Genomic DNA, 24514 nt, shown 5'->3' on the forward strand with positions numbered 1-24514 from the left:
TAAATACAGGGTGGGGGAAAGGAGGCTTACAGTTGTTCATATGGAAAATAATATAATAATTAATAAATAATAAAACAAGAATAAACTCTGTATTTTGTGTTCTCACAATTGTAAACATAATTTTGCCCCATCCTGTAGTCTTAAATTACTATTTAATAACAGAACATTTTCTGGACCAATATCCTTACATTTCATTTTCATAAGCAATAAAACTGAGCTTATTTATAATGCCTATTGTCTATCATTCATGGAGCAAATAATACTACTATCTTTTATGTTACTTAGACTGCCAATGGTTGCTTCCTAACAAGTCTAAGCATCTAAAAAGCCAGGATCATCCATTATTTCCTTTCTATTGCAAATCCTTAGTACACAACAGGTGCTTAATACAATTGCTGTCTATCTGAAATACAGAAATAATAATACATTTGCTTTGGCAAAGACTATTGTGGGTTATACTTCACTAAAATCATAAAATATTACTGAATTTACAGAAAAATAAATCCATAGATTTGGAGAGGTGAAAGAGAAGCAATCTGTTTTCAACTTTTGCTCTTTCAAAGTCAAGAATTATTTTTAAAAGATTTTTTTTTAATTTAAGCACTAACATTTGAGAAATACATAATTGTTTTTCTTTTTTTTCTTTTTTTTTTTTTTTGTAAGAAGTCAACTGTTTTAACACATCTTTTAGAAGTAGAAAAATGTCACTCTACCTGAGGCCATTTTTTGGTGCTATTCTGCATCTGAATCGCTGCAATACAGCTGAACAGCTTTTCTGATGTAATATCTTCTGGTAATTTAGTTAGAAACTGTGCTATATGAATAAAATCCATCTGCAGGAGAATATCTTCATATAATCGCAGGATCCCTAATCCAGTCCTAAATAAAAACTCTTCTCCATCTCTGCAAAATACATCCCAGACTCGACATGCCAGATCAAGTGGTAGTGATTTGCTATATAGGGTGAAGATCCTAAAATTAGGGGGAAAAATAGTCATTGAAAATTTTCATTTATTTATTCATTCACTCATTAGGCATCTCTGTATTTAAAAAAACCCAGTGCTTAATTAGGGATAAACAAAGGCAAATAAAATATAGCTTCTTCCCTCAAAGAGCTTGAGTAAAACAAAATTAAGTAATACATAAGTAGATTATGCGAATTTACAACCTTATGTAGAGACATGGCCCAATACACACTAGAGTGGCAGAACAGCCTAGCTGTTAAGGGTATGGCTCTGAAACCAGAATGCCTGAGTCTGAATCTTAGATATGCAACTTATTAGTTGTGTTACTTTGAGCAAGATTATTCTTGTTGTACCTGTTTCCTCATTAGTAAACAAAAGATAATACCTACATCTTAGGATTGTTTTTAAAAATAAAGGGGTTAACATATGTAAAGTGTTTTTATTTTTTATTTTTTTTAAAAATATATTTTATTGATTTTTTACAGAGAGGAAGGGAGAGAGACAGAGAGTTAGAAACATCGATGAGAGAGAAACATCAATCAGCTGCCTCCTGCACACCTCCTACCGGGGATGTGACCGCAACCCAGGCACATGCCCTTGACCGGAATCGAACCTGGGACCCCTCAGTCCACAGGCCGACGCTCTATCCACTGAGCCAAACCGGTTCCGGCATGTAAAGTGTTTTTAGAGCAGTGACTGGCACATAAGAAATACTCAATAAAAGTTAGTTATTATTATTATATAAGAAACCCAAGTATCATCTTTTAGTAACCTAAATACAAAATTATAAAGCCTTACTTCTCTCTTTTCTCTTCTCCTTCCACAAACATCCACTGGTTATTTTTTCCCCCCTTAACCAAACTTTACTTACTACTTCTTTTGGAGCAATGTATACGCTCCAACAGAATCACCAAAATGGTTTTTTCACCTCCTTGCTGACAATGTCTGATCATGTAATTTATTATCCAGTGGTGCTTCAGGGTGGCATTCTGGTTGGGGAAGTAGGGAGAATAGGTGCTAAGAGAACTTCTCCTTAAAATTGCATTGGCAAAGAAAGTACACAGTTTTTACATAGACTGTGTTTTACAGGTTAGGGCTGATGAAACTTGAGAAAGGGAACTAAAAACTCCAACAACAGCCAAAACCGGTTTGGCTCAGTGGATTGAGTGTCGGCCTGCGGACTGAAAGGTCCTAGGTTCGATCCTGGTCAAGGGCATGTACCTGGGTTGCGGGCACATCCCCAGTAGGAGATGTGCAGGAGGCGGCTGATCAATGTTTCTCTCTCATCGATGTTTCTAACTCTCTATCTCTCTCCCTTCCTCTCTGTAAAAAATCAATAAAATATATTAAAAAAATAAAAAAAATAAAAATAAAAACTCCAGCAACAACAAAAAAAACCAAACAACAACAACAAACTTATTACCACTGCCACTTTTTTATTCCTATTTTTCCCACACAATTGATTCTAGGATTTGTATATAACAAATTCAAAAGAGGCAGTGGAACAAAAATCCATGTCTACTTCTTAAAGTAGAAACACATAGTGCCTAGGCAGTTTCTAATATGTGGTACTCGCTCATTATCAGTTCCATCCTGTTCCCTATATCAGTTGTGACCCTGATGTGCCTCATGTTCAGTCATCAAGACTGACAACTGAGTTATTTTTCCCCCCTTCTTTACAAATTTAATATTTGATCTTGGTCCTCTGGGTCCCATGACATAATCCAGAGGAACTCTAACGTTCCTAGTGGGAATGAAAGAGAATACATTGAAAAATAACTTTTTTTTTTTTAAAAAAAAGTCTAAATAAATATAGAAGCCCAAATAACTGGGAAGATGTCATATTTGCTCAATGCCACTAATTTCGCTTTCTATATTAAAAATTCACATGAAACCCACTGATTTCAAATGATTAGGATTTAAGGTTTAAATGTTTCATATGTACTCTTAACCTATCTTAAGATCAACTCTTCCATCTCTTTGGCAAAATTCACCTGCCATTCTATAATCAACTGGCTACTGCTCACCAAAGTCTTGGGCAAACCCTCTAAGTTAAAACAGAGAAGCTAAAATTGTAAAGTTGAAAAAAGACATTAGCACCTTAATAAGACATCATTCCTGTCAGAAAGCTGGACAAAGCCTTGAAAAAAAACAAAGCCCCCAGTTTTGAAAAAAATACCACACTATAATAACTATCACAAGCCCTTGTGTGTTAACAAGATATAGCAACTAGCGCTGAAAGCTTAGTATGAACTAGGTATTGCATGAGATAATCCATGTAAAACACCCTCACTACAACTCAAAATATATTATTCCCATTTTATAGGTAAGAAACTGAAACACAAACTGAGAGATTCTGATTTCAACCCGAGTCCATGCTCTTAATCAAATGCCTCCCCACAAATATGTGAGTTTCTTTATTTGTAAGGGAAGAGTTTTTTATATTCATGATCCTTTGCATGAGTTTACTTTAGTTCCTAAAACACACAAAAAGCTATACTTTGTTTCCTTTTAATTATTATATTTCATGTTCATAAGTTATCACTTACCAGTCTATCAAGTATATGTCTGGTGTAAGACTATAAGATTTGAAATGAAGAAATAGTTTGGAGAGATTTTCTTCAAAAAATACTTCAAATGTTGCAAAATATTTCAACATCTGAAAATGGAAATATCAATAAAATTATTAAAGAGTAGGCTATAGAAAGAGAAATTAAATAAATCCTCAATTATAAATTAACTCTTGCTTAGCACCTCTTTCTGAGTCTTCATCATGCATTCATAAAACTATACTTCAATGAAAAGTTTATTTTATATTACTCTTTTATTAAATTTATTGAGGTAACACTGGTTAATAGGATCATATAGGTTTCAGATATAGGCTTCTATGTTACAAGATCTGTATGTTGCGCTGTGTGCTCACCACCCAAAGTCACATAATCTTCTATCACTATATATTAGGCCCCCATCAATCTCCTGTTCCCTCTGGCAACCACTCCAGTGCTGTCTGTGTCCGCGAGTTTCAATTTTATATTTCACATGAGCAAATATCATATGGTTCTTAGTTTTTTCTGCCTGACTTATTTCACTCAGCATAAGAAAATCTTATTTTTAGATCAGATTAGTCTTCTATTGTTTTCACAATCTAAAAGGGCATTCATTCCAGCTGGTGTGGTTGAGCATTGACCCAGGAACTAAGAGACTGAGGTTCGATTCCTGGTCAGGGTACATGCCCAGGTTTTCGGGCTTGATCCCTAGAAAGGGGCATGCAGGAGGCAGCCGACTGACGTTTCTATATCTCTATCCCTTTTTCTTCCTCTAGCTCTAAAAATCAATAAAAACATATTTAAAAGGGCATTCAGACTCTGAAACTGACAATCAACAAAAAACATGATTCATTCCCAATGTCCATACCATGCTGTGGTCCACACGGAAGAAGGCCAACTGGCATGGCTTATTCAGGAGATTTGCAAATGCAATGAAGGCATCTGCCTCTTCCAAATTGAGAATAAGAACTGCTGCTATGAAGGACATCCCTTGGACCTTCAAAGGGAAAGGAAATTAATCAAAATTGTTTTATAATAATAATAATTCTATAGTGTTTATTTTATTGCATTCCTGAAAAATTACAAAGTAATATTATAAGGTAAAATTAACTAAGATTTCTTTTTCCCCACAACAAACAAAGGTAAATACAGAGAACTCATTAATAATTATAAAATCTATTTTAAATTTTTTGACTATATGGTATGGTTTAAAAAGAAAAGCTTTCTGGCCTAGCTGGTTTGGCTCAGTGGATAGAGCGTCGGCCTGCAGACTGAAGGGTCCCGGGTTCAATTCCAGTCAAGGACACATGCCTGGGTTGTGGGCTTGATCCCCAGTAGGGGGTGTGCAGGAGCAGCAGATCAATGATTCTCTCTCATCATTGCTGTTTCTCTCTCTCTCCCTTCCTCTCTGAAATCAATAAAATATATATATAAATAAAAATAAAAATTTTGGAAAAAATATCAGCTTTTACTTGCTACAATAGCCTATCTCAGTGTACTAGTTTATTTCATCTTCCTCTGAAGTCTTTCAAAATATAGAATCACAAAGTTTAATAAAAACGAGGTGATGGTCTTCATTGTTATAACACATCTGTCTGAGGCAGGAAGTGAGGAACTGAGAATAAAAGAGATTGCCATGGTTGGTGTGGCTCAGTTGGTTGGACATCATTCAGGGCACTGAAAGGTTGACTGTTTGATTCCTGGTCAGGGCACATACCTGTGGCCGGAGGCAGCAAATCAATGTTTCCCTCTTACATCCATATTTCTCTCTCTTTTTCCCTCCCTTTCTCTCTCTCTAGAACTCAATAAAAATATTTTTTAAAAAGGAATAAAAGCAATCTATGAGAAGTGCCACTGAAATTCCAAGAAAGGTGTGGAGGTTGGGATAGTGAGGCTGGATTCCTGGAAAAGTAGGAGGAGGAAATAAGAGAAAAGCCATTCCGAAAAGAAAATGATGTATGAGTAAAGACATATAGAACCAGCTAGGTTGGAACACAAGACTTATAATGGGAATAATGGGAGAAATTAGAAAAAGTAGGTTATATTTACAAATTGGAAAAGGCCTCGAGTAAAAGGCTAAGCTATCTTAGGTGCTTGTTTGAGAGTTATACAGAGCTATTTTACATTTCTGAGCAGCAAATGGCATGGAACTGCTACTGTAAAAATATTCATTCTTTCATTAAAAAAAAGTTTATCAAGTACTTACTTCTGGTAGAGATTTGTATAATAGACTTACACAGAGAGGCCCTTAAGAACATTTGCAATAATACCTCTGTCTATTTCAATCTTCTTAGCAACTTTTACATTTTTTAGCACATTTCAATCTGAATTCCCACTCCATTACTATACTATTTGAAACTTCTCTAACCAGGTTGACCAATGGTATTCATTGTAAAACCCAATGGGCACTATCCTAACCGCTAAGCAGAATTCCTTTAGCTTCTGTGACCCATTATTTGTCCTCTTATTTCTCTGGCTTCTTCTGTGACTGTTCAATTTGCCATGTTTAACCAGAACCTTCATAAAACTTTCATCTTCTCACCTTTGTCTTAAAGTAGAAGAATCTTAGAGTCCTCACAAAAGGGTGACTACCTGGCACAATTTACTCTATTTTGTTGTATGTTCATTTGTACATTTGTTCATTCATTCACTCACTCAACAAATATTTATTAGGTGCTTATCACCATACTAGAGGCCTGGTGCACGAATTTGTGCATGGTTGGGGTCTGGTGGCCTGCCCTGAATGGGCCGGGCCGGCTGGGGGGAGGGGCCTCGGGTGGTTGGCCAGCTGGTGGGGAGCTGATCGGGGGTGGGGCCAGTTGGGGGGAGGGACCCTAGGTGGTTGGCCAGCTGACCCTGTCCCCTGGTCAAACTCCCAGTTGAACTCCAGGGTCAAGGGGACAATTTGCATATTAGCCTTTTGTTATATAAGACTAGAGGCCCAGTGCACGAATTCGTGCACAGTGGGGTCCCTCAGCCTGGCCTGCGGGATCGGGCCGAAGCTGGCTCTCCAACATCCCCCCGAGGGGTCCCAGATTGCGAGAGGGCACAGGCCAGGTGGAGGGACCCCACCGGTGCACGATCAGGGCCGGGGAGGGACACAGGAGGTTGACCAGCTGTGGAGGGACTGTGGAAGGGCTCAAGGGCATGTCCGGCTCGTCTTGCTCAGTCCTGATTGGCCGGACCCTAGCAGCAAGCTAATCTACTGGTCAGAGTGTCTACCCCCTGGTGGTTAGTGAACGTCATAGTGACTGGTCGACTGGTCAACTGTCTGCCACCTGGTGGTCAGTGCACATCATAGCGAGCAGTTGAGCAGCCTTAGCATATCATTAGCATATTATGCTTTGATTGGTTGAATGGACGACCAGACGACTAAACACTTAGCATATAATATAGGATGACAGATACTGTTCTAGGTACTTGAGATAGCTCAGTGAATAAAAGATTCTTACAGTTTAGAAGGAAAAGATACACAATAAACAACAAGTAAATCATTTATTTTATTAAAAGGTGGTAAGTGCTGCTCTGGCCAGTGTGCTCAATGGTTAGAATGTCAGCTGTCGCACTAAAGCAGCAGTTCTCAACCTGTGGGTTGCGAGCCCTTTGGTGGTCGAACGACCCTTTCACAGGGGTCGCCTAAGACCATCCTGCATATCAGATATTTACATTACGATTCATAACAGTAGCAACATTACAGTTATGAAGTAGCAACGAAAATAATTTTATGGTTGGGTCACAACATGAGGAACTGTATTTAAAGAGCCAGAAGGTTGAGAACCACTGCACTAAAAGGCCATGGATCTAATTCCTGATCAAGGGTATGTACGTGGGTTTCAGGTACAATCCTCGGGCTGGCTGTTGCGCATGTGCGAGGCAACCGATCAATGTGTCTCTCTTGAATTGATGTCCGTCTGTCACTCTCTTCCATCCCTCCCTCCCTTCCACTCTCTCTAAATATCAATGGAAAAAATATCCTCAGGTGAGTAAAATAAAATAAAACAAAACTAGAACTGATTGACAATCTGTAAAAGGAGCAAATTCCCTCCCCTATGCTTCACTCAACCTGGAGGCACAGTCACGGAAAGAAAGGTTAGGGAGAAGGGGAGAAGGCACCAGACCAACAGCAGTGGCAATAAATGCAAGTTTACAAATTGCATGGTGCGATCCCCAGCTGCTCTCCCAGAAAGCTGGCAGCCAGCCTCATAAACCTCTGGTAGGAGAAGGAAAGGTTCCTCTCTAGATAAGTTGATAGGCCCGAAGAAAAAAGACACAGAGATATACACATTTTGGAGCGATTACAATATAATAAAATGTTTATATTAAAAAAACAGATGGAAACAAATACTTACATAACCAACATCAGGTCTGTAACATGTATATGCCCCTAAGATACTATGTAAAACATCATGATATGGGCCACCCTTTGAAGAGAAAAAAGAAATGTCATACTATACAAATAATTGTCTCTAAGTTACTTGTCAAATAACATGTTAATAAACTTTAGCATTTCCCAAAAGATTTTAGTTAGTATATTTAATCATTGTCAGAAATATTCTAAATGCACTCTGCCAAGATGCTTTCTAAATAATTAATTTAAAAATATGTAATCCTAAACAACAAAAAGTCAAACTCTCTTGAGAGACATAAGCTATAAAGTTTATGTACAATTTTAAAGACTTCTGGATTTGGTACAGTAAGATTACAAGGAAAGCAGAATGTTCCATTTTATATAATACAACTTCAGCAAAAAAAAAACCAAAAAAAAAACCATCAAGCTACACTAAATTAAGTTTACTATTAATTTTTATCTTAATAGTAAAAATGTTTGTCATTTTATTAATCTAAAGATAGAGAAATTCCATATATTAAAGATTTGAATCAAATATGAACTACACATAAAATGTAATGATTTCTCATAAAGCATAAGCAACTTTATTCCTTATATTCCCTATGCTGTATTTTATATCCCTGTAAGAAACTTTTTTTTTTTTAAGGAACTTCTTAATAGTCTCTGCAGAAACAACCCCCACCCCCCAGCCCCATTTCAATAGTAATTCTAAAAAATTTAAATTTGGGGACAAATTCCTTTATATTTACACAATTTACTAGGCAAAACAGTTAAATTTCAAATATTTTACAGAATAAAAAGTAAAACAAAGAAATCCACCTTGATGATAATTAATCCAGTACCTACTACATAAAATTATGATGTGCTATGCTCACTGCAATGCATTTAGTCAGTGGAATAAAGTAATAAAATTTCCATTAAAATTTTCCTACTAGTTTCACATTTTTTAATATAAAGTTCCCCAATTTTTATAGTTTTGCCTTTAAATAGTAATAGCTATGAATTTGGAGAATATGTTCCCTTGGATTTTTTAGAAGTAGTTAAAAACCTGGTTAGAAACCCTCACCTTCTGAAAGATGTAGAGAGATGGAAATGTACGGGATATATCCAACTTAATTAATTCCAGACTTGCCTCCCGATCAGCAATAGATACACCTATATTTGCCAGGTAAATAAAGTTACAATTATTACTTGGCTATATCCAGTTCAATCTTATAAACACAGAATGATTACATGGAATATATGTTATTTAAGGAAAGTTAAAAGCTGAACAATCCAGAAACTTAAAGAAATGCCACACAGCTTTCGCTGGAATTTAGAGCTTCTTCTGTGAAGAATATATCTATACATTTATCAGAAAGTTATATGGTGAAGGATTTCTACTTCCTTTTTTTTTTTTTTTAAAAAAAAAAAAAAGGTAGGGTTATTTTTGGTTGTTTTTTTTTTTTAATAGAGGGTTTTTTTTTTTAATGTTTTTAATAAAAACATTTCAAGTATCATTTAAAAAAAATGCATAACAGAGTTGTGTACACAGAGGTCCAGAGAATTTAAATCCTAGAAAGAGAAAAGCCTTTCCTAGGTGAGTGGATACCAGTGGTCGAATTTAACAGGGATGTTTACATACTCACAGAAAACCACTATGCGATAGGCACCACTTCTCTATCCTAAGCCATGTTCATTTTTATTTTATTTTTATTTTTTAAAATGTATTTTATTGATTTTTTTACAGAGAAAAAGGGAGAGGGATAGAAACATCAATGAGAGAGAAACATCGATCAGCTGCCTTCTGTACATCCCCTACTGGGGATGTGCCCGCAACCAAGGTACATGCCCTTGACCGGAATCGAACCTGGGACCCCTGAGTCCGCAGGCCGATGCTCTATCCACTGAGCCAAACCGGTTAGGGTGCCATGTTCATTTTTAGAGTTGTACATACAGGCAAGAGAAGAGGGTTTGCTTTTTACTAAGTAGAACAAATACAGAAAGAAAAGTGACTGGCAGACAAATGGCTTTCCATAATTTAAGGACAAGAGATGGTTGAACAAATTTACCTAAATTTAATAAATTATGATAACAGAAAAAAAAGATTTTTTTCCAAAATGATCAAGAATAAAATTGATAAGAGTGGAGGAATAAAAGGAGCATATGCGTGAATTAAATAAACAAAGATTAGGCACAAGAATTATAAAAAATATGGAGAAACCAAGATGGCGGCATAGGTAAACACCGGAGTTAGCTGCCTCGAACAACCACTTCAAAAATACAACTAAAAGACGGAACGGACATCGCCCAGAACCACAGGAAGACTGGCTGAGGGGAAATTCTTCAACTAGAAGGAAAGAGAACAGCATACGAGACTCAGAGGAGGCGCAGTGCGGAAAATACAAAGGTGCGGAGGTACGCGCGGAGCGGGCTGGTAGCTGAGGATGTGGTTGGCGTTTTCAATCGGGAGGGAGTCTCAGATTCTGAGCTCCAGTTCTGGGCAAGTCTCTAGGGACCCAGACTCATACGGGAGAAGCGGGACTGTCTGGCATCGGTGGGAACGCGAGGGCAGCTTTCTCTCCGAGGTTTGCAGCGGTTGCTGGGACTCTGAGAGGCAGAGCCTCTGGGGACGGGACTGAGAGCAGCCATAATTGCTCCCTCCACTCGCTCTGTTGATCCCGTGCGACCTGCCCCGCCCAAGCCCTGCCTGGCCCAAGCCCTGCACAGAGCCATTTGCCAGATAGCCTCAGGCAAACGCTAGATTAGCACCTCCCTAGAGGACAGAAGTTTTCCCACTGCAGACACAGCTGATTCTCACAGCCAGTTGGCCTGGAGGTCAAACCCCCGCCAGTATTACCTACAACAATCTAGGCTTACCTACAATAAGACTGCGCATAAAGACCACTAGGGGTTGCACCAAGAAAGCATAAAAAATGCGGAGACAAAGAAACAGGATGCAGATGTCAGAAATGGAAGATATAGAGCTCAAAACCACACTTTTAAGGTCTTTCAATAATTTTCTAAAAACTGCTGATAAATGTAGTGAGATCCTCAAGAAATCTAATGAGACCCTCGATGTTGTGATAAAGAACCAACTAGAAATTAAGCATACACTGACTGAAATAAAGAATATTATACAGACACCCAACAGTAGACCAGAGGAGCGCAAGAATCAAGTCAAAGAATTGAAATGTGAAGAAGCAAAAAACACCCAACCGGAAAAGCAAAATGAAAAAAGAATCCAAAAATATCAAGATAGTGTAAGGAGCCTCTGGGACAGCTTCAAGCGTACCAACATCAGAATTATAGGGGTGCCAGAAGATGAGAGAGAGCAAGATATTGAAAACCTATTTGAAGAAATAATGACAGAAAACTTCCCCCACCTGGTGAAAGAAATAGACTTAGAGGTCCAAGAAGCGCAGAGAACCCCAAACAAAAGGAATCCAAAGAGGACCACACCAAGACACATCATAATTAAAATGCCAAGAGCAAAAGACAAAGAGAGAATCTTAAAAGCAGCAAGAGAAAGAAACTCAGTTACCTACAAGGGAATACACATACGACTGTCAGCTGATTTCTCAACAGAAACTTTGCAGGCCAGAAGGGAGTGGCAAGAAATATTCAAAGTGATGAATACCAAGAACCTACAACCAAGATTACTTTATCCAGCAAAGCTATCATTCAGAATTGAAGGTCAGATAAAGAGCTTCACAGATAAGGAGTTCATCACCACCAAACCAGGATTATATGAAATGCTGAAAGGTATCCTTTAAGAAGAGGAAGAGGAAGAAAAAGGTAAAGATACAAATTATGAACAACAAATATGCATCTATCAACAAGTGAATCTAAGAATCAAGTGAATAAATAATTTGATGAACAGAATGAACTGGTGATTATAATAGAATCAGGGACATAGAAAGGGATGGGCTGACTATTCTTGGGGGGGAAAGGGGTGTGGGAGAGATTCGGGAAGAGACTGGACAAAAATTGTGCACCTATGGATGAGGACAGTGGGGGGGGGGTAAGGGCAGAGGGTGGGGTGGGAACTGGGTGGAGGGGAGCTATGGGGGGAAAAAAAGAGGAACAAATGTAATAATCTGAACAATAAAGTTTTAATAAAATTTAAAAAAAAGAATTATAAAAAATATGTATTAGGAAGTGAGTGAAAGTCAGTGAGAGAGGAGACAGGAGGTCACAAATGAGGTATAAAGATCATCTATCTTTAAGTTAAAAGTTGGGTCGTGGTGGGTGTTGCTTAATGGTTGGGGTGTCGTCCTGTGACCAAAGGGTCTTGGGTTTGATTCCTGGTCAAGGGCATGTACCTGGGTTGTAGGTTCGATCCCTGGCCCAGTTGGGGCACGTGTGGGAGGCATCCAATCAATAGAGCTCTCTCACATTGATGTTTCCCTTTCTCCCTTCCTCCCTCCCTTCTTCTCTCTCTAAAAACAATGGAAAAGTATCTTTGGGTGGGGATTAAAAAAAACACGTTGGCCTAAAAATACTTCACCCCCATTACCCTTAATGGCTGTGATTAAATCCTGGGCTCTGGAGTCCAACTGCTTGGGTTTACATCATGGCTTCACTGCTTATAAATTAACTACTTTGAGTTTCCTCCTATATCATCCAGGATATCACCTACTTAAAGAGTTATTAACATTAGAGTAGATAACATATATAAAGCAATTCTATAGTTCCTGACACATGGTAATAATCATGACACAGTCTTCAGTGACTGGACTTCCATCCAAAAATTTTTGTTAACAAAAAATAATCACACCCTTTCTCTTCAACGAGGGTCGGAGCAGCCTCCCCAGCAGATGAAGAGATGCAAATCTTTATGAAGACCCTGACTGGCAAGATCATCACCCTGGAGGTTGAGCGCAGTGACACCACTAAGAATGTCAAAGCTAAAATCCAAGACAAGGAGGGCATCCCACCTGAACAGTAGTGTCTGATTCTTGTGGGTAAACAGCTGGAGGATGGCCATACCTCTCAGACTACAATATTCAGAGAGGCCACCCTGCACTTGGTGCTTCACCTGCGGGATGGTATCATCAAGCCCTCCCTCTGCCAGCTTGCCCAGAAGCATAACTGCGACAAAATGATCTGCCGCAAGTATTACACCTGCCTGCACCCCCTGCTGTCAACTGCTGCAAGAAGTACAGCCACACCAACAACCTGTGCCCCAAGAAGGTTAAATAAGGCCCCTCCACCACCTCCTCCTCGGGCCCGCAGGGTAGCCTCCTGCCTGAATCCCATGGCTCTGGGGCCTCAATAGTTTCCCTTTCATTGAAAAGAAAAAGAGTAATAATCACACCTTCTGTATCATTCTCTGAACTTGTTTCACTGAGGCTTTTGCACCGTTCTTTCGCTCTTGATAGGAAGATTTCATAAAGTTCTGGGTGAGGGAGAACAAAAATTCATCAATAATAGGAAAGAAATATATTCACATATTTTTATTTTTATTCTTAAAAATAGAAAAACATGATCCCATTATAGGTCAGGCATATCTTATGTAGCTGGCATAAAAAAATAGCAAATGTAAGTACTCAATTCTACCAAAACTATTTATTACGCACCAGAAAGGTAGCAAATGAAAATATTCCAGAGCAGCCATCCAAATAGCTACAATATAGAATGTATGTATGAGGCAGGTAGAGATGCTTCTGCTAAAGGAGCCATTGTACAATAGCAGAAACATGATTTTTGGAATCAGTCAGACCTAGATTCAAACTCCGGCTCTGCCACTTACTACCTGTGGGATTTATAACTGTGCAACTTGGCTTTCTTCATCTGTAAAATGGAGAAAAATAATACCTATTCATGTGTTACTGATGATTAAACAAGACCATTTATGTAAAGCTTCTGACACCTTACAGACTCTCAATAAATGCTAGTTCTTGCTTCCTTCTCTCTTGAAACTGGTTTCTCCATTATGATACAGCTATCTTTTTTTTTTTAAAATATATTTTATTGATTTTTTACAGAGAGGAAGGGAGAGAGATAGAGAGTTAGAAACATCGATGAGAGAGAAACATCGATCAGCTGCCTCCTGCATATCTCCTACCGGGGATATGCCCGCAACCCAGGTACATGCCCTTGACCGGAATCGAACCTGGGACCTTTCAGTCCGCAGGCCGACGCTCTATCCACTGAGCTAAACCGGTTTCGGCTATGATACAGCTATCTTAAGCTACATAAACTTTAGTCAAAGGGTCACATACAAAAATCTCTACCCCTATCTTTTACTCTAAGGGCCCAATCACTTAAAAATATATATATATATATTTCAATATATATATATGTGTGTGTGTGTGTGTATGTATGTATGTATATGTGTGTATACACACACACACACACACACACACACGAATATATATAGAGACCCGATGCATGAAATTCATGCAAGGGTAGGCCTTCCTTCTCCTGGCTGCTGGCACAGGCTTTCCTCTGGCACCCGGGACCCAGGCTTCCCTCGAAACCCCGGCTTCATCTGGAAGGATGTCCAGTCTAATTAGCATATTATGTTTTTATTATTATAGATATTCCATTGTATGACTAGACCAGTGATGGTGAACCTATGACACGCGTGTCAGAGGTGACATGCGAACTCATTTTTTTGGTTGATTTTTCTTTGTTAAATGGCATTTAAATATATAAAATAAATATCAAAAATGTAAGTCTGTGTTTTACTATGCTTGCAAATATCAAAAAGTTTCTATATGTGACACGGCACCAGAGTTAAGTTAGGGATTTCCAAAATGCTGACATGCCAAGCTGAAAAGGTTCGCCATCACTGGACTAGACCATAATAAGTATTCTTATATTGCCAAGAATCAGATTATAAAATAACTTACTAGATATATTTCAAACAGACTCATTATTCTGATCTCTCTGTTCACTTTTCATTATTACTAATGGTTTGGAAAGAAATCAAACTCAAAATTTCTATTATTTCTATGCCCTGACTGGTTTGGCTCAGTGGATAGAGCGTTGGCCTGCAGACTGAATGGTCCCAGGGTTGATTCTGGTAAAGGGCATGTACCTTGGTTGTGGGCACATGCCCAGTAGGGAGTGTGCAGGAGGCAACTGGTTTGATGTCTCTCTCTCACAGATGTTTCTAACTCTCTATCCCTCTCCCTTCCTCTCTGTAAAAAATCAATAAAATATATATATATAAAAAAGCTGTTGTGGCACAGCAAGTGTCCCTGGGGAGGAACAAGATGGGACCAGAGGCCTGGCTAACTGGAACAAACTGAGGCATCTCTAAGGTGAAGAGGGTAGGGAGGAGTGTAAGAAATCCATGGGGGGAGACATCTGTAATACTAGTAACAATAAAAAATACATGTATTATTTAAAAAAATAAAATAAATGGAGTGCCCCACTCCATTTGGTTTAAGAGCTAGATATAAGTTTTAAACTTAGATATAGAATTTTTTGCAGTTATTAGGAACCAAATTGAAGTTCATACATTTTATTTCAAACTGCTTCCAAGCCAGGTCCAGTTTCACTACTGCACTTAGTTTTTAAAACTGTCTTGGAAGAAGGCTCACCAAACAAATCCATCACTCTGGAATCTACAAAACTGACCCAAAAGTAAAACTGTGGTAATGCATCTGAAAACATCAAAGGACATCTCTCAAGGGAAGATTTACAGTACTTATCTATAATAAGAAGATCTATATCTCAGTTCAATTCCTTGACTCTGCATGTCATATTTGCCCTGGCCGGCATGGCTCAGTTGGATGGAGGGTCATCCCATGCACTAAAGCAGTGGTTCTCAACCTGTGGGTCGAGACCCCTTTGGGGGGCAAACGACCCTTTCACAGGGGTCGCCTAAGACCATTGGAAAACACATATTGAATATATAATTACATATTGTTTTTGTGATTAAGCACTATGCTTTAATTATGTTCAATTTGTAACAATGAAAATACATCCTGCATATCAGATATTTACATTACAATTCATAACAGTAGCAAAATTACAGTTATGAAGTAGCAACGAAAATCATTTTATGGTTGGGGGTCACCACAACATGAGGAACTGTATTAAAGGGTCGTGGCATTAGGAAGGTTGAGAACCACTGCACTAAAGGGTCACGGGTCAGGGTGTGTACAGGAGACAACCGATCAAGGTTTCTGTCTCACATCACTGTTTCTCTCTCCCTCTCTCCCTCTTCCTTCCTCTCTCTCTAAAAGAAAATAAAAATATTAAAACAAAACAAAAAATCAATGGACATTTCTCAAGGGAAGATTTACAGTGCTTATCTCTCTATATAAAAACCCTGTGACCAGTCAACTGTTGGAGAAGTCACTATGACGCGCACTGACCACCAGGGGGCAGACGCTCAACGCAGGAGCTGCCCCCTGGTGGTCAGTGTGCTCCCACAGTAGGAGCGCTGCTCAGCTGACCAAAGGGTAGGTGCTGGCAAGCGCAGCTGTGGCAGCAAGAGCCTCTCCTGCCTCCCGCCTCCGCAGCAGCGCTACTGAACAGCAGTGGCAGGCGCAGTGGGGTTGGGATGAGCGGGAGCAGCATGGCACCTGGCCCAGGCTTGGGCTCCTCCTTGGCCGCCTGCAGCTTTGCATCCCCCGAGGGGTCCTGGATTGTGAGAGGGCACAGGCCAGGCTGAGGGACCCCACCAGTGCACAAATCTGCACGGGGGCTCTAATCTATAAGACCTGCATCTCATTTCAATTCCTTGCTTGACTCTGCATGTTATACTTATTTTATTTTGAATCTACAAATATAAAGTTCTGAAGCAGAGATGTATCTTAGGAACCGAAAATACTTTGAGATCAGTTTATATTTCACTCTGATTTTCTGACGATGATATTGTACATATTTGGCAAATTTCACTTTCACTATAATGTTATACTCATTATCACAAAAAAATGTTAGAACAATTCTTTGAGATAGCTAACAATCTAACCCCATTTTACAGATGGAGAAAACTAAGACTACTGGATGTTAAGTAATTTGCCCAAGGTCACAAATCTAAGATATAGTAGAACCAAGATTTGAACCACATTTGACTGACATTAGAACCCTTATTCTGTTACTATTCCCTAATTGTTATGAATTTCATGATTAAAACAAATACAATAGGTAAGGAGTCAAACTATTATAGCCATTGAAAGTAGAGAAGGTTATATAAAGTAAATTTACTGATCAAAATTTAGCTTCCTTTCCACCACTAAAGAGAGATGAATACCCAGGCCATTCCTGAATTGTTTTATTAGAGAAAACCTAAAATTACTTTGAAAATAAATGGCCCAGTTATTTCCAGCTTAAAAAAACATTTTGAGTTATAGTAACACAAAAGGTTAAAACCAACTTAACCAATATTTCAATGTTTAAGTTATCAGGTTACCTAACATTCTAAAGCCAAAGTTCTCAAGAAAACAAGACTGCAAACAAAATTTCAAATAGCTACCAATGCTTCATAGTCTCATCTGTGTCCAAAACCAATTCCTAAGACTTTAAACAATTACAGTATGTTCAACAATCCTTAATATTTAGGATTTTAATGATCTAACTGAAAGTTCTAACTACAATATAAAAACATTTCCTTTTAATCTGTTCCAAGCACAGAAGGCAAAAGAAACCTTTGTTTTATTGGAAAGGAGAGTTAAGTCACATAGGATCTAACTTTTTCTAAGCTAAATTAAAAACTCTTAATTCTTCCTTTAAATTCTATTTTTTAAATAAAAGTCCAGTTAAAAAGAAGTGTTCATTATGGGATATCTGAAAATGAATTTTAAAAATCATACATAATCATGCTATTCAAAGTTGGCATCACTTTTAGAACTAAATATTTTTGTTATAATTCTGTCCAGTTATATATAATGCAGATTTTTGCAATGAACATTCTTACAGAAAAGCTTTTGCACCCAATCCTGATTATTTCCTTAGAGCAGATTCTTAGAACTGGAATAATTAGGTCAAAAGTTATGCTTTTTAAGGCTTTTGTCAAATAATTCTAAATCATTTTCAGCCACAATTTATGTGGTAATTTTTATTCTTTTTAATAACTTTTGATTTGAAAGGTAAACAACAGTACCTTGATGTTCTTTTAACGTATATGTCATTGATTTGATTATCACTAGGAAAATGGCTAAATTAATTATAGTGCAGCCACACTGTGGAATACAGTACAGCTACAGTAGTATGCTTAAGGTACATTTGTATGTGCTGACATAAAAGGATATTCAGGAGAGATATTGCTTAAAAGCAAGCTAATGAATAATCTCAGGACATAAACTCCTTTTTGTGTGGAAAACAAATAACAAGAAGATAGAGAGAATCCTAAAAATTTATCATATGTAGAAATACACTTTTTCATGTGCAAGAAAAAGATCTGGGCCCTAGCTGGCTTGGCTCAGTGGATAGAGCATCAGCCTGGGGACTGAAAGGTCCCAGGTTCGATTCTGGCCAAGGGCACATGCCTGGGTTGCGGGCTCGATCCCCAGTGGGGGGTGTGCAGGAGGCAGCCAATCAATGATTCTCTCTCATCATTGATATTTCTATCTCTCTCTCCTTCTCCCTTCCTCTCTGAAATAAATAAAGAAATATATTTTAAAAAAAAAAGAAAAAGAAAAAGATCTGGAAGAATATCCCCCAATTTGCTTATTTGTACTTATAAGTAGGATCGAAAGCTGGAACCTAGGTGGATGAGGGGGAAGAAACGTACAGTTTATACTTTACTTGAATCTTTTTCAATAAATATGTAAATAAATATTTTAAGTAATAGTAACAATATATTATTTATATTATACTAGATTCCCTAAATCTTTTTTCTTTTTACCAGGTAAATCCAAGAATGTACTAGTTTTTATTGCTGCAAAGAGTAAGCAATACATAAATAAGGATGGGGGCAGGCTATGCAATTAAATCCCACTCTGGGAACACCTTCATTGGCCATAGTGGTTTTGACACTGGAAATTCAAAGTTGAACCAATATGCTTGCTGGAAGATAAATTTTTTTTCCCAGAAATGGCCATGACAGCACTTGTTGTTGTGCCACAAAATATATAAAAATAAGTGATGTTATTTCAAACATTGTTCAATTGAAGTTTCTTTCTTTCTTTTTTTTTTAAAATATATTTTATTGATTTTTTACAGAGAGAAAGGGAGAGAGAGAGTTAGAAACATCGATGGGAGAGAAACATCGATCAGCTGCCTCCTGCACATCTCCCACTGGGAATGTGCCCGCAACCCAGGTACATGCCCTTGACTGGAATCAAACCCAGGACCTCTCAGTCCGCAGGCCGACGCTCTACCCACTGAGCCAAACCGGTTTCGGCTGAAGTTTCTTTTTTTTTTAAATTGAATGTATTAGGATGACACTGATTAATAAAAGTATATAGGTTTCAGATGTACAGTTCTATAATACATCATCTGTATATAGTACTGTGTGTTCATTACCTATCTACCATTATCATTATCACTCAGACTGATGTAGCACCTTTTATTATTTTACATTTCCCCCATTTGATATTATGCATATTTTATTATTTTTTTTAACTTCATCAAAACTACTCTACATTTTACTCCTACTCTTCGAAGTTTTAAGAAACCTAAGAAAATGAAACAATTCCTTAAGAGTCTTCCTCTTAACATTTTCAAATCCAAAAGGACTAGTTTGAGTAGAGATGAAAAATGAATTTCTAGCCTTCCCCCAATATTTATGTTTTTTTAAATAAAGGGGAAACCTTTCCACAACTGAACTATTTTTTATATATATATATATATATATATCTCACACATATATATATATAATCTCCAGTGCTACCTAGAATCTCAGAAGTTTTTGTAGTTACCTGAAGTTAAGATATTTGGGTGTCAAGAATATTATTTATGGTTGTAAATTAAAGGAAAACCCACATATCTTATTTTTGATAGTATGAAATATAGTAAACTTATTAAGTCTTACCAGGTTTTAGAGGGATGGGGAATGAAGCATGATCCTAAAACCACATTATACTTGGTAATGCCCTTTTAAATTGCTACTCTACTAATCTGCTTTGTAACTCTGGAGATGGCTATTTGTATGTGTGGGAGTAACTGAATATAGAATACAAACCAGGAGTGATATTTAGTTCATTTCCTACAGCTAGACTCCAAACTTTCCCACGAACACTAGGGGGCAATCCCTGCCACCACAATTCTCGAACTCTTCTTGTACTACGCCTAGAATTAAAGGGGAAGAAAAAAGGAGAAAGTTACTTTTTAAAACATAGTATCCTAAAGAGAGATAACAGTAATTTAAAGGTAACTCCTTCTATAGCTGCCATTTATACTGATAAAATGAAAGAATCAGAGAAGTATAATTATGAAAAACAGAATAAAAGGAACATAAAAATTTGTTGTCAATTCAGTAACCAAATTACAAAGTATTTATTACGGGTAAGGCTCTCATCTTTTGAGAGGCAGTACAGTCTGCTTAAAGAGTGTGTGCTTTAGAGTCAGATAGACCTGAGTTCAAATCTGATTTAACTATTCATTAATTGTATTACCTTGGGCAAATCACTTAACCTGTCTGACCTGGAGCTTCCCTATAAGTTAAGTGGGAATAAAGGTTGTAAGAATCAAATGTGATTACTTATGTAAAGAGCCTAATATAATATGTCACATGTCCAATATTCAACAAATTCTCCATGCATATTCAACAAATTCCCCATGCATATCTTATATTAAACATTGTAGAAGACATCTCCTACCCTTTAGTCTAGAGGGAAGATAAGGCATGCACAAATATATTATAAAAAAATGAAAGACAAAGTAAAGCAAGAAGTACATTAGTCTAGAAATATAACGGGACGTTACAGATGGAAAACATCACATATTTTATGATATACATATATCTCACATTCTCTTGAGAAGCACATTAAAAATCACCTTTATAGTTAATAAATGCATCTTATAACGAATGTACATGCTTTAGTATTTTCTTTCCAAAAATCTGCTATGACATCAATACTGTACCTTGCAATAAATGATATGTTAGAATTAAGAAAATATGGTAACTAAGGGAAAAAAAGCTTCATGAATCAACTAGCATTTCAAATGGGACTCAAAGGATAGGTAAGATTCTGACAGGCAGAGAGTGATCAGTAAAGAAAGTAGGTATCAGAAACTGACGGTTTTATAAAAGCAAAGACACAGAAATAAGCATGAAATTTTCAGACATTGATTAACAGCATAATTTAGCCAAAGCATAAGCTACATGGTGGAAGTAATAAAAAAAATAGAGAACTGGAAACATGAGATCTTTGGAGAAAGACTGGAATTCAGGAAATGTCTGTTTACTTACATTACTTCCCAATTGGGCAATATTTCATTGATCCAAATTACCATTGCATTTGCAATATTTTCTTCTTGTTTGAATCGTTCTTTCATTATTTTTTTCCTTTTATGTGCTTCTTTAATTTCTGTTTTAAACAAGTAAAAATTATTTCAATACAAAAGAGCTAGATCAAAACTCCCTTCTCCTTCTACCTAAGCTTACAAAAGAGGCATTCTCAAAAAGAATATTTTAATAAAAGGAAGGAAGAAAAAAAGAAGAGAGAAAGGAAAAAGGGTGGGTGAGGGAAGGTGATAAAAAAGAGAAATAAAAGAATTTAATTAATATAATTTTAAAATAACATCTCCTATTCTACAAAATGAAACAAAGGCCAAAAAAATCATTTAAATAGATTACAGTATCACATACAGTGGGGCCTTGACTTACGAGTTTAATTCGTTTCATGACAGAGCTCGTAACTCAAATTACTCGAATGTCAAATCAAAAAGTGAACCAGTGAGACACGTGATGCTGGGCTGATGTTGCGGTGTCCACTGTGACGTTCGCTGCGCCAACTAGCGATGGGGTATCTGAAGCTGGCTCATAACCCAAATTTTAGTTTGCAACTCAAAGCAAAAAATCGGCCGAGAGCTCATATCTCGAAAAACTGTATTCTATTTACAGTGGGGCCTTGACTTACGAGTGTCCCGACTAACGAGTTGCGAGCTAAAATTCGGGTTACGAGCCAGCTTCAGATACCCCACCGCTAGTTGGCGCGACGAACGTCACAGTGAACGCCACAACATCAGCCCAGCATCACGTGTCTCACTCGTTCACTTTTTGATTTGACATACGAGTAATTTGAGTTACGAGCTCCGTCACGGAATGAATTAAACTCGTAAGTCAAGGCCCCACTGTATACATAATCAATAAACTAAAATTTGGCATGAGTTAACTATGTAAACAATAAACTAGCCCTAACTGGTTTGGCTCAGTGGATAGAGTGTCGGCCTGCAGACTGAAGGGTCCCAGGTTTGATTCCAGTCAAGGGCATGTACCTTGGATGCAGGCACATCCCCAGTAGGGGGTGGTGTGCAGGAGGCAGCTGATCGATGTTTCTCTCTCATCGATGTTTCTAACTCTCTATCCCTCTCCCTTCCTCTCTGTAAAAAAATCAATAAAAATATATTAAAAAAATAAATAAATAAACTACTGTGGCCCAGCCGGCTTGGCTCAGTGGTTGAGCGTCAACCTATGAACCAGGAGGTCATGGTTCGATTCCAGGTCAAGGCACATGCCTGAGTTGCAAGCTTGATTCTCAGTAGGGGGCATGCAGGAGGCAGCCGATCAATGGTTCTCTTTCATCATTGATGTTTCTATCTCCCTCTCCCTCTTCCTTCTTCTCTGAAATCAATAAAAATATATTTTAAAAAAAGCATAGGCCAAAAAGTGTGTATGTATGTGTGTTTACACAAACATAGCTGTGTAATATTTTCTAACAATATATCCTGAACAGTACTTAGTAAATAAATAGTTAAATTATCCTTACACTATACTTTTTGGTTGGAAGAGAGAATGAATAAATGTGTGAATTTATGCACATGAGAGTATACATTTATGTGACTGTCCAAATGACACAACTGGGACTCTAGAGAGACTCCATGAAGTCACAAAAGCATATTTTAATTTCAAATCACATTCTCACAGTCATATAGGAAGTTATTTTAAAGCATTAAAATTATTAAATTATATATCAAAAGCCTAAAAACTGTACAAGTGAATTTCATGAATAAATATCTTCATTTATAAGTTAGTAGCAGTCCAGGGTTCATGACTGTAATGACAAGATCTCTCATATAGTCTGCTGCCTTTCTCTTCCTATTAGTTTTGTAAAAGTCCTTACAGAAGAACTATGATCTTAGTATGACATTTTATTTCTCTTTAAGAACAGATGTAGTTATAAAAATAAGAAATCACCATCATCATAAAGACAGACTTCATCAATTTCACCATCTACCTTCCTGTTGAAATTCAGTAAATTAAATTTACCAACTAGAGTTAAAGTTATACCTCGTTTTTTAGCCTCAGCCACCATCTCATCATATTCTTGTCGGTGACGTAAAGCTTCTTCCACAGATTTGGCAGGAAGATTTCTGGGGGGAAAATTTTTTTAAGTCACTTTTCAAAAGACTAACTTTTAAATGTATTAACTTCTTTTTTTACAGATACCAAGAATTTTTAACCTCATCTCATTTCATACATTAAGAAAGTAACAGGTTGAAAAGAACTTTGCATTTTAGAAAAGAACCAGAATCCGAGTTGCCAATATTTGTTATATATGTTACATATATTTATATGTCATATGTATGTGTTTATTCATTATTTTTGAATGTCAAATTTCAGCCAATATTTCTAGGTCTTATTAAACCCACTTACTACAGGGTTTTTTAAAGTAAACTTTTTGGAGGTAGAATTTACATGTGATAAAATGAACAAACATATTTTAAGAGTACAGTCTGAAGAGTTTTGACAATTTTACATACCTTTGCAACTAATACGCCAATCAAGATACAGAACATTCCCATCACTTCATTAAGTTTCCTATAACCCTCTGCACTCAATACTTACCCAACTCCTACCTTGGCCAATCACATCTGTGATTTCTATCACTGTACCTTAGTTGGTTGCCTTTTAAAGAGTTTCACATAGGTTCTTTTTTGTCTGGCTTCTTTTGCTCAGCATATTTTAAAAATTCACCCATGCTGTTCTGTGTATTATGAACATATTCCTTTTAATTGGTGATCAGTGTTCCATTTATCCATTTGGATGAACATTTAGACTGTTTCCAGTTTGGGAACACTATGAATAAAGGTACTATAAATATTCATATCAAGTCTTGTGTGGGTATCTGCCGTCATTTCTCTAAGCATATATACCTAAGAGTAGAATTCCTGGATCACATGGTAAGTGCCAGTATACTTTTATAACAAACTGCTTTGCACTTTTAGAGTTTCAAGATAATGTTATGAATAATTTGATAATCAGTTAATCACTTGCATATGCTATGTATCCTATCTAAGAATAGAGAAACATGGTAATTAACCATAACTTCGCTACCCTTCCCATTGGCTAATCAGCGAGATATGCAAATTAACTGCCAACCAAGATGGCGGCCGGCAGCCAGGCAGCTGAAGCGAACAGGAGGCTTGCTTGCTCCAGTGATGGAGGAAGCCAAGGTTCCCTGCCTGCTGCTGCCGGCCTCTGAGCTGCACTCTAAGAAACAATGTTGCAATTATAGAAGCTAAACAATCCCCAGAAACCTGCTTTCAGCCAGCCGGGCCTCAGAGCTGGAGTTGCAACAGTGTTACAATTATAGAACCCAAACAAA

General features: G+C 37.4%; 1 protein-coding gene and 1 pseudogene across 2 annotated transcripts in view; one reads left to right on the plus strand and one right to left on the minus strand.

The window, feature by feature from the left end:
• The window catches only part of TBC1D12 (TBC1 domain family member 12), a 72348-nt gene that overhangs the window by 2000 nt on the left and 45834 nt on the right, over positions 1 to 24514 (minus strand). Inside the window, exons 4-12 of one of the 2 annotated variants that reach the window (XM_036336547.1) lie at positions 23197 to 23279; positions 21157 to 21274; positions 19927 to 20033; positions 13159 to 13239; positions 8926 to 9014; positions 7861 to 7932; positions 4380 to 4508; positions 3515 to 3624; positions 714 to 972 (exon numbers count right to left, since the gene is read on the minus strand). In XM_036336547.1, coding sequence (XP_036192440.1) covers positions 714 to 972; positions 3515 to 3624; positions 4380 to 4508; positions 7861 to 7932; positions 8926 to 9014; positions 13159 to 13239; positions 19927 to 20033; positions 21157 to 21274; positions 23197 to 23279 — 1048 coding nt within the window. Of the gene's footprint in view, positions 1 to 713; positions 973 to 3514; positions 3625 to 4379; positions 4509 to 7860; positions 7933 to 8925; positions 9015 to 13158; positions 13240 to 19926; positions 20034 to 21156; positions 21275 to 23196; positions 23280 to 24514 lie in introns of those variants that run through there. The other variant, XM_036336548.1, reaches the window with a different exon arrangement.
• LOC118669940 lies at positions 12667 to 13043 on the plus strand (annotated as a pseudogene).

The sequence above is a fragment of the Myotis myotis genome, unplaced genomic scaffold, assembly GCF_014108235.1.
Source record: "Myotis myotis isolate mMyoMyo1 unplaced genomic scaffold, mMyoMyo1.p scaffold_m19_p_15, whole genome shotgun sequence".
Classification (NCBI taxonomy): Eukaryota; Metazoa; Chordata; class Mammalia; order Chiroptera; family Vespertilionidae; genus Myotis; species Myotis myotis.